The sequence below is a fragment of the Heteronotia binoei genome, chromosome 1 (assembly GCF_032191835.1).
Source record: "Heteronotia binoei isolate CCM8104 ecotype False Entrance Well chromosome 1, APGP_CSIRO_Hbin_v1, whole genome shotgun sequence".
Classification (NCBI taxonomy): Eukaryota; Metazoa; Chordata; class Lepidosauria; order Squamata; family Gekkonidae; genus Heteronotia; species Heteronotia binoei.
In genome coordinates, this window is record NC_083223.1 from 198,139,915 (window position 1) to 198,156,794 (window position 16,880).

Below are 16,880 nucleotides of genomic sequence, written 5' to 3' on the forward strand. Positions count from 1 at the left end.
AAGTCTGAAATACCGTACTGTTTAATTCTGTCAGTTTTTAACAGCACAGGAAGAAATGTGTATGTTCCAAAAATTAGAGTTATCTTCTCCCCCTCCCTGACTCCAAATCTGAGGAAATGTTTTTCTGATTGTCCTGTGTAAGTTTGGTGTTGTTCAATATCATTCAGTAAAGATTTGTGGCTGTGAGTTCCTAAATACTCTAGAAAAGATGGAACATATGAATACAACTTAAAACCAACCCAGCTACACCAGCTGCAGGCTTAATCATGTTCCCTTCCCAATCACTACTTCTACCCCCAAGCAATAATGTATAAGTATAGGCCTGCTGACATTGTGAGGGGGGAGGGCAAGAATGTTAGTGATCAAGCAAATGAAATAAAATGGCATAAAGACTATGAAACTAGAAACTGATTCTGAATAAAGGGAGCTTCTCACACAATACATTCATCAGTGCCAGATTAAACCCTGTGGAGGCCCCTAGGCAGTCAAAATCTTGGGTGGCCCCTTGCAAATTACCTCAGAGTCAGAGCACCCGCCCCACCACCCACAGCCCCTGCTGCAGCCACCTTCTTAAAAGCCCCTTTGACAAAGCTGCGGGGGAGAGGCAGAGAGAGGCAAATTTGGCAATGACACCAGCAGCAGCCGCACCAGGCAAGTCAGGCAAAGAGTGGCTCAATTGCTGGCTGTGCATGCAGACTGGGAGGGCTGCAAGCAGGGGGGAAAGGGGGGGGGAGTTGGCTCGTGGCCCCTAAAGGCATGGGGGTCCATAGGCCAGTACCTGCTTGGCCTAATTGATAATCCAGCCCTGACAATCTCCCAATGACTGTGCTTGAATTGTTAATTCACAGTCCCCAATACAACTCCAGCATTACTTCATTCCCCCCCAGCCCCAGCAAATGGGCTGTGTCTGCAGCATCTGTACAGCATGCATACTAGGTATGTTTCTGTCTCAGATGGTTGAATTTTGGCTATCATGCAGCTATTAAAGAAACAGTGTTTCAGTTGTTTCACTGTTTCAGTTGTGGGTGTGTATGTGGTAAGGAATAACTTTACTACTACTACTACTAAAGAGAAATTTGGAGGTGGCTGAATTACCAAATGAAAAAGGGGGTATTGGAAAAGAAGTTTGCTTTCTGTTTTGGCTTTGGCCAAAATTGCAACCTATTAATGCCTGCATTTCTTATGTAATGGGTAAAAACTTTCTCCACTTTGGGTAACAATTATTTCTCCATGAATTGGAGGGAAGGGCTTTTAAGGAATTGGATGTAGCCTGTTTCTGCTAAATTTTCTGAAATTATAAAGTACAGACAAAAAAGCCCAGATGTGGCTATTTCTAGATTCTGATTTTTTCAGCTATGCTTTTGCTGACCTCATAATAGACCAGCATGGAAACTTTTCTGTTTACAAAAATACTAAATTAGAGTATTCAAAAGGTTTAATTCCATGTCCTTTTAAACTGTATTATAATATCCAGTCCTCCGTTTTAAATTATAGATCACTGAGGGGTTTTGAGTGGGGCAAAACATCTCAAATTAAAAGGTAAAGTTAATGCCTTATCATCGAGAGCTTAGTTCAGAATTCTAAATGCTTTTTTTTGTTCCAGCAGAAAGAATTTTATAGACAAAGTAAATGTCTATCAGTATGAAGAACATTGTCCATAAATATAACCATCTCTGTATTGCCATTTTTTAACCTCTGCCTTTCAGAAGAATACATAGTTTTTATAATACTAGACCTTTCGCTCTCAATAGCAAGATTACACTGTTTTATATGCAGCATCTCATTCTTGAGAATTTTTGTCCAGTTCACATTAATATTCCTTTCTGAACTGATGCATATGCGCTTAGCAAAATCTTAAACTGTAATCTTATATGTATACGGGACATCTTGGAATTTTTCCCCATCCTCCCTTGAGCAGAAACAGACCCAACCACCTGTTAGCATTACATCACTGGCTCCCAGGAACACAGTTGTACCAAAAGGCCTCAAACAAAGTAGCTCTTCTTGCATTGTTTGCACTCAAAGAGCTGATGTCATGCCAAGCTGATGTCATTGTATGTCTTTGTGTAATTGCCATGGAAACCAGGCAGGTGGGGGAGTTGAGTTGATGTCATCTTGGGGGAGAGGTGTAGAAAAAGTTTTCTAAGCTTCTCTCCAGTTTTTGTTGTTGTTGTTCTATCTGCTAGAAAACAGTCTGAAAAATCCTGAAGTCGTTTTAGAAAACTTAAAAATTGCATGTTAGATCATGAATCTTCTTTGTTTGATTGCTGGGTTCTTACTTTAAATTATTCTGTCTTGATCTGTTTTTTAGCCTCTTTGAAGCATTGTGAACAATTTGTTATTCTGGGTGCCTTTTTAAGAAGCAAAACAAAATATCATTGTTTCCTCAGCGTGAAGTCCAAATGCTTTATGGTCATTTGGATTTATTAGCTGGGTGTCCCCCCCCCCCCCCCAATCTAAAATAAGGGATTCTATCCAGGAAGTTAGAGGACTTAAATTATATGTGTAACGTATCCATACATCTTTTCTTAAAATAAGTTTTTAAGTCTCTAGTTTGTTGAACAAATGTTGAAAATGTTTAGCAAAGTTTGTAGATAAAGGATATAATGCCACACACATTGAAGCAAGCTGTTTTTAGACCAACAGGAAGATAAATTATTAGTGTATTATCCCTGGAGATTTGTCTGGTATGGTTTAGTTAGGTAATGGTTAATTTATTCTTAATCATGTAAGCAAATAATATATGCACAGTATCAGCCTAGATATATGAGGCCTGTCCATGCAGACTTTGTACCTGCTTCACAGCAACTGTGCAAAACAACTCATCTGCACTCTGTCTTGTGTTGTTGTTGCCAACAGAAATTAGAGTAAGTGGTGAATAAATAGTTCTGAGTGTGGTACGTGAGGCCCTGCATTCCTGAACAACCTTACTGGTTTTAGCTGGATTGCTCTGGAGGAAGTATATTGAGAACTGCAGCTTCCATAATGCTCCTAACTTAGGTATTTACTGCAATGTGAATGTTCCATAGTTCAGGTTTTGATCAGTTTTCTGAAAAACCTGTCTAATTTTTCTCCAATGCAGGTGGACTTAGCAGTTTTAAACAGAACCATGAAAACCTCTGTGACAACTCCCTCCAACTCCAAGAGTGCCCTGATGGAGGAGGAGGTGGCGCCATGGCAGTGACTTCTACACTACCTCAGTCAATCCCCACCACTCCAGACATCGAAAATGCTGAGCTCACTCCCATCTTGCCCTTCTTGTTCCTTGGAAATGAGCATGATGCTCAGGACTTGGAGAAGATGCAGAGGCTGAACATAGGCTACATAATCAATGTAACCACTCATCTCCCCCTCTATCATTATGAGAAAGGTTTGTTCAACTACAAACGCCTCCCCGCTACGGACAGCAACAAGCAGAATCTCAGGCAGTATTTTGAAGAGGCTTTTGAATTCATTGGTAACTATCTCTGCTTGGGGTTCTCTTTCCTAATAAATTGCTATAATTTCTGTTTTCATGGCTTAAATGCATTTAATGCAGGGTTGTTAGGCATAGAACTGATTATTTCAGGCCAAGGGGCTGAAAAGTAAAGCTACACTTATTTAGAGCGTTGCATGACCTGAGAAAACTCTACCTTTTGTACCCACAAAACAAAATTATTGATTGATTCTGAATAGATTTCATGGGGGGCCTTTTCTTGTGTTGTAGAAGACAATCCCAGCTTTGACCTTGAGACTGAGAAATTAATTGTAATAGGAGGGGTTGGGTACCTATTTTTAAACCATAACAGAGAGTTTGGAAGAGACAAATTAAGCCCTGTTCCTCTCCTTGCCTTTCCTTGTGGTGCTGGTCAATACTCCTGTAAGCTGTATACTACTTTTGTAGAAAACCTTTATCTAAAAAAGCAATCTCTGATCTCTTCGGCAAACTTGTCAGTTCTTTCCACTTTTGCAATGAATTATTTTGGACACAGATTTCAAGCAGATGAGGCACTGTAGTTTGTTTGTTCACATGTATATATCTTACACACATATCACATACAGTATGTCACAGAAGTGAGTACACCCCCTCACATTTTGTAAATATTTAAGTATATCTTTTCATGTGACAACACTGAAGAAATGACACTTGGCTACAATGTAAAGTAGTGAGTCTGCAGCTTGTATAACAGTGTAAATGTGCTGTCCCCTCAAAATTACGCAACACACAGCCATCAATGTCTAAACTGCTGGCAACAAAAGTGAATACACCCCTAAGTGATAATGTCCAAATGGGGCCCAAGTAGCCGTTTTCCCTCTCTGGTGTCATGAGACTCGTTAGTGGTACAAGGTATCAGGTGTGAAGGGGGAGCAGGTTATCGCTCTCACTCCCTCATACTGGTCACTGGAAAGTCCACATGGCACCTCATGGCAATGAACTCTCTGAGGATCTGAAAAAACAAATTGTTGCTCTACATAAAGATGGCCTAGGCTATGAGAAGATTGCCAAGACCCTGAAACTGAGCTGCAGCACGGTGGCCAAGACCATACAGCGGTTTAACAGGACAGGCCATGGTTGACCAAAGAAGTTGAGTGCCCGTGCTCAGCGTCATATCCAGAGGTTGGCTTTGGGAAATAGATGTATGAGTGCTGCCAGCATTGCTACAGAGGTTGAAGGGGTGGGGGGTCAGCCTGTCAGTGCTCAGACCATACACCGCATGCTGCATCAAATTGGTCTGCAGGGCTGTCATCCCAGAAGGAAGCCTCTTCTAAAGATGATGCACAAGAAAGCCCGTGAATGGTTTGCTGCAGACAAGCAGACTAAGGACATGGATTTCTGGAACCATGTCATGTGGTCTGATGAGACCAAGATAAACTTATGTGATTCAGATGGTGTCAAGTGTGTGTGACGGAGTACAAAGACAAGTGTGTCTTGCCTACAATCAAGCATGGTGGTGGGAATGTCATGGTCTGGGGCTGCATGAGTGCTGCTGGCACTGGGAAGCTACAGTTCATTGAGGAAACCATGAATGCCAACATGTACTGTGACATACTGAAGCAGAGCATGATCCCCTCCCTTTGGAGACTGGGCCGCAGGGCAGTATTCCAACATGATAATGACCCCAAACATACCTCCAAAATGACTACTACCTTGCTAAAGAAGCTGAGGGTAAAGGTGATGGACTGGCCAAGCATGTCTCCAGACCTAAACCCTATTGAACATCTGTGGGGCATCCTGAAATGGAAGGTGGAGGTGCACAAGGTCTCTAACATCCACCAGCTACGTGACGTCGTCATGGAGGAGTGGAAGTGGACTCCAGTGGCAACCTGTGAAGCTCTGGTGAACTCTATGCCCAAGAGGGTTAAGGCAGTGCTGGAAAATAATGGTGGCCACACAAAATATTGACACTTTGGGACCCATTTGGACATTATCACTTAGGGGTGTACTCACTTTTGTTGCCAGCAGTTTAGACAGTAATGGCTGTGTGTTGCATAATTTTGAGGGGACAGCACATTTGCACTGTTATACAAGCTGTAGACTCACTACTTTACATTGTAGCCAAGTGTCATTTCTTCAGTGTTGTCACATAAAAAGATATACTTAAATATTTACAAAATGTGAGGGGATGTACTCATTTCTGTGACATACTGTACATTCAGTAATGTAGCTAAGCATCTAGGACATATTCTGGAGAACAAATCAGATGTATCACTTAGGAGTGGAATATTCAGGAGTAGAGCATTTTCTGTGGCTGTTCTGCCCCTAGACACATGGGGTGCATTCACACTGCACTAAATAATGTGCTACTGGATTTTTACTGTGTAAGAATAGCAAAAATCCAGTTCCAAAGCACATTATTTAGTGTAGTGTGAATGCACCCATGATCCATAGCCCTTAAACCTATCCCAGGGACTTTGTGAAGATATCATGTTTCTTACTGTTATAGTTATAGAGGGACATTTTGAAAATGCAGTGGGAACACTATGACTGCAAGAAGAGAACAAGATAGAACTTACCCAAATTACTTTTCCCATTATACATTCATGATTACTTAGAGTGCATTGGCAATCTGACTTTGGTTTTTCCACAATTTGCGGATAAACATTTTCAGAATCAAAGTACTTCAGTACAGGTACAGTGTGTCTTTCAGCTGTAGTTGTACACAGGCTGTGTTAATTAAAAAAAACTCTGCTATGTAAAGTACATGCAATCACAAATCTAGCTGTTCCTTAAAATTATGCTATTGCAGCCTGTGTGGCTGATATTGCTAAACTTATCATCCATTCTTCCTGTGTGTCTTCCATTTACATGATACATGATGTTTGATAGTTACTATCAAGTTCAAGTTTATTAAGTTTAGCAGCCCATAGGCTATACATAATAAAAACGGATTAAGAATTAGAAATCGTAGTAAAACAAGTTTGCCATAGTCAGCAGTGATGGAGAAAACTCACTTATCTCCATTAGGAAAGGGCTGTGTCTTTCTAAGCTCTTTCAGAGTCCTGGCTCTTTCTAAGAATTCCTCTTAAGTTTAGAAAGACCAAACCTGCCACTTCTGTCAGTTTCTCCCTCTCTTGCCTGGCTTTTCATTTTCCCAAAATGAACAAATTGTGGGTTGGTAGTGACGAACAGCTAAAGCTCTTTCTAATTTTGCTAATCTTTGTAATGATGTTATCTGAGTATGCTTCGATGCTCTGTTACTGATGGAATTCTGAAAATTGTTATTTTGTTTTTTCTTCCTCCTGAAAAATGTGCATCAGGAAGAATTTTCAAAAACTTTACTTCAGCGGTTTACATCAGCAGCTTAGAAGCAGTTCTCACATTTAACCTCAGCTAATGCTTCCCTCATCCCATTCTCCTTTGCAACTTGGTAAATTTGGGGGAAGTGAAAGAAGGTGGAAGCTGAAGGACACTGGCAGGTGTCAAACCACTGTAGGCTGAGATGAAATCTAGGGACCTGGATTATACATTTAGGGAAATCTGAATTTATTTATTTAGTGAATTTATATTCCACCCTACCCTTTGAACAGGCTCAGGGTGGGTTACAGGGCAGCTGAAAGGATTGCTGGGATAATTGTTTATTAATTCAAAGACTGTTTTTTAATTCTTCCATTTCAGAAACTAATTTCCATATTATGCAGGTATGCTGTAGAGGCACAGTAATTAAACTTATTGTTGAAATAATGGGTAAAATCTATAGGATTTTAAGTGGAACTGTAAACATAGAAGGGATCTACATATGGGGCCACATTTGGCTATCAGAATGTACAAGTGGAATCCCTAAAGGAAATTGTGGGAGCAGCAATTGCATTCCCTCTGCTTTTGCTTCCTCCCCATGCCCCTCCTGTTAGTTTGTTCTCCCCCCCCCCTTTGTTCACCCTCTCTCTGCATCACCAGTGCCTTCTGAAACACACATAAACACTTGTCGCCAGTACACCCATATCAAACACATACACTTGTTCATTCCATTTTCTTTCTGTGCCCCTTTGGTGTTTGTCTGTCTGTCTGTCTGTCTCTCTCACACACACACACACTCATACACTGAAAAGGACTGGACTTGATACAGGAGTACACTCATGAGAGAGTGATTTCAGCTTTTTATTTAGTGATTACAGCAATGAGAGAGAAAAATTAATCTGCCTCACATGGCCAAGGGCCTTGCTTATATACATGCAAATAACCCCAACCCAAAACCCACACACATAACTATAGGTACATGGGCTGGCCCAATGACTCCTGATTGACTACCACCCAGAGTCCAGGTGGCTATTGTTCTGGAGCCTCAAGCTCAGCAAAGTCTCTGATAACACACCCATGAAAAATCCAGTGTCAGTACATAATACATACACACACAGAGAGGTCCTCTTTCTTTCTCCATCCCCCTTCTTGTACATTCGCACACAAACAAACTGTCATTAATTTCTCTCTCTTTCTCAGTCCCCTCTGAGAAAGAGAGAGAAATTAATTAATGACATATTAATTGATGTAGGAGTTGGAGTAGCGGTAACAGCCAATATTCCAACTCCTCCATCACCTGATGCCTCTGTTGCTAGGATGGCAGTGAGGCCAACCGACAGGGTTACATTCTGTGTGCAAGTGCAGATAGCCTTACTGTGGTTTTGGCAAATTTAATCCCCCCTCCATTTTTGTTTTATGTTCTCAGATTTATTTGAAAACTTGATCCCCCATATTTGTTGAAAAAATCTTTCTGTCTAAATGGGCCCAATCTACAGATTGCTCCCCCCTCACTATCGATGGGTAGCCATGTTTGTCATGTCTGTAGCAGTAGAAAATATCGATGGGTAGCCATGTTTGTCATGTCTGTAGCAGCAGAAAAGAGTGGGAATGAGTTTCTGTTTTTCTAGCGAAGGAGGATCTGTTCTGTCCATATTTCACAGATGGAGTCCTCCTATCTAAGCATTAAGACCTATATCACTTTTCATAGCTCAGCCAATGAGCAGCGAGCCTTTTTTGTAAGCAGACATCAGGAATGTAAAGCTAGGGATCATACTAAGACTTCTCATCCTCAACCCAGCCACGATGCCTTGGCTACCATTATGTGTCAGTCTTTGTAATCCACATACTTGACACCCCTGCATTAAACAGTGCAGAAATTGCACAGAAAGAGCATCCTTAACAGTAACAGACAGTACATGCTATACATAAGTAGTGTAGTCTGCAATCAGACGTGGACTACTGCACCCTTCTTAAATCTTCGTTCGCAAAGTCAAGCCGAGAGAGAGAGAGAGTCTGCAATCCCTTTACCAAAGCATCTTTCTGAACCATTTTATTACATTACAATTCTATTACCTGTGTAGAAACACCCTCTTGAATAATTTAATTTTGCATAGTTTGGGGAAAATCAGAAGAGTAGGAGCATTTCTGAGGGGAAGAGCCATGAGTCAGTGGTAGAGCATCTGCTTGACATGCAGAAGATCCCAGCTTCAGTCCCTGGCATTTCCAGATAAGGTGTCTGGGAGTAGATGAATCAAAAGACCCCTGCCTGAGATCCTGGAGAGTCATTATTACTCTGAGTAGACAGTACTGACTTTGACATGATTCACTATAAGGCAGCTTCACGTGTTTGACCTCAGGCAAGCCATTGCATAAGGTGAGGGCAATATGTACAGACAGTTGTTGATTTTGCCCATTTTCAGGGTGGCACCTGCAGGAGGCCCTGATCAGATGAGAAAAGCAATTTTGTTTCTGCTTTTACCATAACTCTTGTTTTGGTAAAGGAATAAAACATTGTGCTGTGCTTGCTTGATGCCAAGTTTAGATGCATGAGCTCATTTGAGAAGCATTCTGTTATCTTATCCTTTAATAAATAGGCCTACTTTACAGGGTGGCTGTAAAGATTACTAGGATAATCTATGTAAAGTGCTCTAAGTACTTGGGGGGGAAAGTGCTGTGTCCTACTAAGCACTATGAAAAGCAATGCAAGGCATGGTTTTGTAAACTCTGTGTAAGTCATGAGTGACATTCTCAGGCAGGGATAATCTGTGACTGTTTAATATAAATGTCTAAACTCATGAGCAGTATGTCCATATATTCTCTGTCAGAGGACTTTCGTGCTGCCTTTCTTGAGATTAAGAAGTTGGGTGTATGTAGCTTTGCAGTGTCCACAGTCTAATGAATGCCTGCAATGTGGTGGTACTTTTTTAAATGAGAAAAACAGCAACTCAGAATGCTTGAGCCCAAATGTGGTGTAGTCTTTAGAATGTTGGATTAGGACCAGGAGGACCAGGGTTCAATTCCCCAATTCCCATGAAATTTAAGGGATGATTTTGGGCCAGCCATTTTCTTTTAGCCCAACTTACCTCACAGTGTTGCTGTGAGGATGGATGGAAGTGGGGAGAGCACCATATGCTGCCCTGAGCTCCTTGGAGGAAGGGAAGACAATAGTGTACAAAATAAATAACCCCAGAGTTGTCTATGTGTTTAAGTGGTTTGGCATACTTTTTTATCTTCACTTCACCAATTATGAATTTGAAGGAATTTGCTTAGTTCCTGAGCTGCCTGCCCAAGGAGCACTAGTTCAATGTATCTTGTTTCAACCTGAGTAATATGAAAACAGTCAAGGATTAATAAAGCAAGCAACAAGCAGGTTGAGGCCCTGGAGAACCACTGCCAGTCTGAGTACACAATACTGACTTTGATGGACCAAGGGTCTGATTCAGTATAAGGCAGCTTCATATGTTCATGTGTTCATATGCATCAGTCATAACAGTTTGATGTATTAGAATGAGGTTAATGGAAGTGGGTTGGCATGGGAGTTAAAGTGACAAGACCACCTGAACAGTTCACTTAGAGCACACCCAAACTGTGATAGTGATAGGGGCACACATTCAGCTGGTTAGTGCAATCAGCAAACCAGCACGGCCAGCATTGGTGCATTCTAATTCTTGTGCAACTAAAGAGTTTTGTATTATCATAAACTCTAATCCAGGACAATTGTTCATGCTACCTAGTGACAGTGACAGCCTTGCCCTTTTCAAATTCAGTTTGCTTTTGCATCTTTCTAGTATATATGTAGAAACAGAGATTGGACCATGGACAGGACTAATCTCATTTAATGTCAAAAGACTGGGGCATTTTAAAATATTTTTTTAAAAATATATATTAATGTGGAAGGATACTGAAATGGAGGGTGGAGTATAAACAAATAGCCTAGTGCAGTGTTGACCAGCACAGGGTCTCTTTTTGTTGCAAAGAACACTTAAGGGTATGTACTGGAAGGGATCTTCCATTTTTTTCATGTTGATAACTTCAGCCTGAAGCTATGCCTGAGTGCTGGATAAACAAATATGTCTTCATCTTGACTTTTTAGTAGGATAAGTATTCTGTTAAGTAACTAATCAGGGCTTAGCTTTGCCCTAAGGACAGTTTAAATTGGATCTGAAAAGATCTGGATGGTCTTAAATAGATTATTTCTTCCACTGCTGGGTTTTATGAAGGTTGCAACAAAGACAGAAGGTCTATCTGCAGAATCAATGCATATAGTCACAGCCTTTGCAAAAGTAAATGCTGACTTTTTTAAGTCCTAAGAAGCCTTCCCTGGGAAAGCAAAAAAAAAAAAAAAAAAAGTGATAGTCATGCTGAGTCAAACCAGCTCTGAAAACCATTTTGCACATTACATTTTTGGGGTACATATACATACATCATGGAGCCATGGTTGGCTTCAGGTTGCTGTTGAACACACATGGTGTGGCAAACCCACTCTGTTATGACATTGGTCTGTGCCCAGCAACTGTCAGTCAGTGGTCCTTGCAAAACTCAAGAGAAGAGATTGGGCAACACTTTCACACCATAACCTGGATGGCACAGGCTAGCCCAGTCTCATCAGATCTCAGAAACTAAGCAGGCTAGCATTTGGAAGGGAGACAACCAAGGAAATCTAGGGTTGCAGTACAGAGGCATGCAATGGCAAACCATGTCTGAACATCTCTTGCTTTGCAAATCCTACCGGGTCACCATAAGTCAGCTGTGACTTTATAGCACTTCCCACAACCACCAATGCTTTCCAATTTTAAATTCCAGATCTGTGTGGTGACTGCAGAAACGTGTCTTCAGTAATGTTATGGAATTTGTAGCTAGCTTGGAAATAATCGCCAGATACCATGCCAGTAAGTGCAAATAATAAGAAAAAAACCCCTCTCCCACCTCAGAAGGGCTGGGACAGGGAGCGAGTTGGGTCATTTGCTTCTGTAACATGTAGAATAGCCCACATCTCAAGTCATCTGATATAATGTAACTCTCTCTCTCTCGGCTTGGCTTCGCGAACGAAGATTTAAGAAGGGTGCAATAGTCCACGTTTGCTGCAGGCTCGCTGGTCATTTTTGTTCTTGCTGCTTGCTTAATGGCATATTCTGTCTTACTCACTGACATATATCTGCAATCTCAAATTTGAAAAACTTTTTTTAAAGCGCATTGGTTAGTTACAATGAGTTCAGCGGAATATAGATCAAGATGGGTAGCCGTGTTAGTCTATCTGTAGCAGTGGAGCCCCATGACGCAGAGTGGTACAGTTGCTGTACTTCAGTCGGAGCCCTCTGTTCATGACCTGAGTTCGATCCCAGCGAAAGCTGGTTCAGATAGCCGGCTCGAGGTTGACTCAGCCTTCCATCCTTCCGAGGTTGGTAAAATGAGTACCCAGCTTGCTGGGGGAAAGTGTAAATGACTGGGGAAGGCAATGGCAAACCACCCCATAAAAAGTCTGCCATGAAAACGTGAAAGCAATGTCACCCCAGAGTCGGAAATGACTGGTGCTTGCACAGGGGACTACCTTTACCTTTACCTTTTTAGCAGTAGAAAAGAGCAAATAACTCATGCAAGCTCATACCCTGCCACAAATTTTGTTAGTCTTTAGAGTGCTACTGGACTCTTGCTTTTTTCATTGTAATATATGCAGAAATGCAGGCTTCTGTACAGGGAAGCCTGCAACTTTGGCAGCATAAATGGAGCATTGCATTCTTTTTGCAATTATTTTACATAGTTCCCATTTGAACATTTATCTGCATTCACTGGTCACTGTGACAGGTATCTCTTTGAGACACTGCACATTGACCAGGCAATGTGCAAAATCTTGATTGTGCTGTTAATTTGTACATGATGTTTGGTGAGTGTGCACAGTGGTTAGGGTCTATGCACATTCTGCATACAGCTTGCTTTGCCCCCTCTGTGATTTTCATAGATTCAGACCAATGCCAACAAGTACTCAAGATAAAGTTGACTCTTTTTTTAGAACAGAATTCAGTATATACAGTTCTATTGAGTCAGGCCTACCAGAGTCTTTCATGATTGTCTGACCAAATCCAGTTTGTGATGAGAGAGGCTTAGCTACAACTAAAACCTGGATTGGAACTTCATCAAGCTTTTCCTTAAATACATTAGACCTAAGAACAACAGAATTCTAAGCTACACACTACTGTGCATTACATAGAATATCATTGACATAGAATATATAGGCCTACTGTGCTGCGTTTAAAACTTGGTCTTGAGAAAGGGTACATTATACAGTCTTGCTCCCCTGGCTTGTTTGGTGTTTAAGATGCTGGCCTAAATTTGGTCATTTGGATGCATATTATTTATTTATTTACATTTATCATTGGCTTTATATCCTGCCCTCCCCCCAAGCAGGCCCAAGGCTGGTCACAACCGTCAAATAACTGAGCAAATAAATACACTTCATAACATTAAAAATGTTAAAATCAATACATTATAACACTATCTCTGGCACCCACCAATGCCTCCCACTGGTGTAGGGCATATAAAGACTAACAACAGAGCCCATTCAGCAAGCCCTGAGGAATTATAGTATATTCCTCAAGGCCCTGATCTCGAGTGGGAGTGAGTTCCACCAGGCTGGTGCCAGGTCAGAGAATGCCCTGGCCCTGGTTGAGGCTAAGCAGACATCTTTTGAGCCAGGGACTTTCAACAGATGTTGCTCAGCAGAGCACAGATATCTTCGGGTCATATAGGGGGAGAGGCAGTTCAACAGATAAGTTGGTTAGTTACAATGAGTTCAATGGAATGTAGGTCCAGGCCACATGGGCTTTGAAGATTAATATCATAACCTTGAACTGGATCTGGTACTCAATAGGCAGCCAGCACAATTGGCGAAGCAATGGCTGAATGTGCACCCACATAGATGTCGCAGTTAGCGGGCATGCTGCTGCATTTTGCACTAGCTGCAGTTTCTGGGTCAGTTTCAATGTCAGCCCCGCATAGAGTGCATTACAGTAATTCAACCTGGAAGTAACCATTGCATGGAGCACTGTAGCCAAGTCCCAGGAAGAGAGATAAGGAAGCAGCTGCCTGACCAGCGAAAAATGGTAAAAGGCTGATCTGGCAGCCATGGTGACCTGGGCCTCCATTGAAATTGAGGCATTCAGGACCACCCCTTCAGAGCTGGGAGCCTGATTCCTGATCCCACTCTCCCATGGCAGATATAGGACCTCTGTTGGGTTTAACCTCAGCAGACTCTGTTATAACCTCCATATTTAAGCATCCATATTTAACTAACCATTAAACCATCATATTTAACTAATCATATTTGGTTTAGCAGTCCACAAGCCTCCATAATTCTTCTCCCGACCAATGGCAAGTGTAGGAAACCCAGAATCCCAAAGCATTTTAAAATGCACCACTTTCCTACTACATTTATGTGAAAATGTATTGTAGCAGGAATAATTTGAAGCCATGGAAAGGGAGAGTGTGAACAGCCTCTTGGCAATTCATCACTGAAAGTAAGAAAACCAGTCATGTATGTGAGTGTGAAAGTTAAGCCTTCCAGGATGTAGAAGGAAAAAGAAACAAAATTTGTGTTCAGATGTAAGCAAACATAATTGGTTGCTTACATTGTGGGGATCATAATATTGCCTATCTTGACTTCTTTCAAAAGCTGCCACTCTTGTGAAGGGAATTGTAACACTCATTTCTGTCCTTTTCAGAGGAAGCTCACCAGTGTGGGAAAGGTCTTCTTATCCACTGCCAGGCTGGTGTGTCCCGCTCTGCCACCATCGTCATTGCTTACCTAATGAAGCACACACGGATGACTATGACTGATGCCTATAAATTTGTCAAAGGCAAGCGACCAATCATTTCTCCTAATCTTAATTTTATGGGGCAATTATTGGAGTTTGAAGAAGATCTAAACAATGGAGTCACACCACGAATTCTTACGCCAAAGCTGATCGGTGTAGAGACTGTCGTGTGATGGCGAAGAATCATGTGACAGACTATCCTATTCTTCACTTGACACAGATTGGGCAACTTGGGTTTTCCTAGCTTTATTTGGGAAGGGGGGGGGCTTCTCTAAGACAAACTCTGAACAAAACCTTTTTTTGGGAAAAAGGGTTTTTAAAAATACAAGAACTTTACAATGTTGAGCAGAATGCCATTGCAAATCTTTTCTCCAAAAATGGCTGAAGAAGAAATACTTAGAAAAGAAACCAGTTTTTTAAAAAGCCTGTGTCTGTGTGAGAGAGAAAAACTGGACACTAGGTATATTTTTTTCCTTCCCATTTTGGTGATTCAGCTACTTGTAGAGATTATGCCTAAGTAGTCTGTGCAGGTTCATAGACAGAAGACAACTATGTTCGGAGAACACAAAACACAACCAGCCAAAATAAAAAGCAAAAAGACAACTAAATCCATGGGCCTTGAGTTTGCAAAGGCTTCGCTAAAGAAAACCTAAGCAAAATGCTTGCCGGTGCAAAGAAGATCAGAGCAGCTTAAACTATCTGCAAAAGCACTTCTCACCCTCCTGACTAGAGAATCTTTTTATTTCTTGTTTCATCTTCTGGTACTGTTTTTTCTATTTACGGGAGGGTGGGTGGGTGCGTAATGCAGTTTTAACACCAAGGGATTTGACCATTTTATGCCATATGCCTTTACTGGCTTCTTGTGCAATAATAGTTAAGGGGAAGAGAAAGATTAAACCAGTGATAGCTGGCTGTCCAGTAATTTTTTTTTTAAGTGCAAAGGTGGGCTGGTTTGATTAAAAAGAAGGAATGCAACAAAAGCAATTATTTTTTTTCCTTTTTCTGATTCTGGTTATAGTGCCATGTTACATATGTATATCAGAATGTACAAAGATCGAGAATAAGCAAAGTTTATTTAAAATATTTTTTCGCACAAAATACTGGTGTGTTTCTGTTCATGTAAAAAAAAAGTTTGATTATAAAAATGAAAACTGTTTTGGAAATTGCCTGTGTGTGCGCTCTTTGATTTCTTTAGCTCTTGCTCAAAACGAATTAAGTTTTCCATTTGTTGTACGTAGTGAAATGTTCTGGTAGCTTCATGGATGAAGAATTTACCAAGTTAACACTACAATTATCTGCTGCATTGCTCCAGTCATGTTTATGTGGGCCAGTACATTCCTGACATGCTACCACTGGCCATGTTTGGCCAGACACACAAGCATTTAAACAGGATGGGTGTTGTGTGGACCTCTCCCACAGATGCCCATGGCTCTAACTGTGTTAGTATGCAGAACACACCTTCATTCAGCTTGACAGGATTCCTTCACCAAGTCCCTTTTCTTCAATCTTTTAACTGATTGAACTTATTATCCTTTACATCTTTTATGTCAAGGATTTCTTTTCACAATAGCGAAACTTTTTTTTCTGCAGCTCACTTTAAAATGTGTAAGCATGAATGATTATATGGCTTGGGAAAATACTGCATTTAACCTAAGGGATATCCACATAAGGATTTTGTGTGAGTGTTCATTTGTATTAATACAAAATATCTGACTCCTCCAAAGCTTGAAACTTGATCCCTATTAGACTATTTATTTAAAACGTTTATTAGCTGTTTTTCTCCCTTGCAGAACTCAAGGCAGCTACATAAGTGACTGGGGGTGAGAGTGGGGGTGGGTAGATATAATCTTTACATGGAATTGTGCAAATATCACCCATCCTCCTGTTTGGACATCATTGACCTCAGTTCCATTTTAAGTGCCAGTGGAGTAAGAAGTGGCTGTGCAAACATTTTTTACTTAACCATGTTTTAACCTGTTGCCATGCTTAGAGCATCTTAGCCTTCCCAAAGCTCAACTATATTTGTAAGAATTCTAGCTGTGGGTGACAGTGGCAGGGGAAAACAAAGAAGGTGGTTTGTCTCACAAGCTTCTGATTTAGATAATTTAAGGTTAACGCTTTCATGGTAAAAGCTGAGGACTGTTGCTTCCCTCCTTTTATTTTTTACTAATTTAATACAGATTGGGGAGACCAAAGGAACCTGGTTTTCCCTGAATGGCTTTCTGGCTTCCAGATTGTCTCACATTTGAATAGTATCCATTTATAGATTAAAATAGATATTTATTCTCTACTTGATCTTAATTAGCTATCATATTTTCTTTTTAATCCTGGTCATATTAGTGTGAAGTATGGTATGC

At 41.0% G+C, this 16,880-nt stretch overlaps 1 protein-coding gene across 2 annotated transcripts in view; it reads left to right on the forward strand.

The window, feature by feature from the left end:
* Positions 1–15,690, forward strand: part of DUSP10 (dual specificity phosphatase 10) — a 59,745-nt gene extending 44,055 nt beyond the window's left edge. For both annotated transcript variants that reach the window (XM_060246257.1, XM_060246251.1), the window contains exons 3-4: positions 3,083–3,457; positions 14,431–15,690. In XM_060246257.1, the coding sequence (XP_060102240.1) occupies positions 3,083–3,457; positions 14,431–14,696 (641 nt within the window). In that variant the 3' untranslated portion in view covers positions 14,697–15,690. The remainder of the gene's footprint in view (positions 1–3,082; positions 3,458–14,430) is intronic.
* The last annotated feature ends 1,190 nt before the right edge of the window (positions 15,691–16,880 follow it).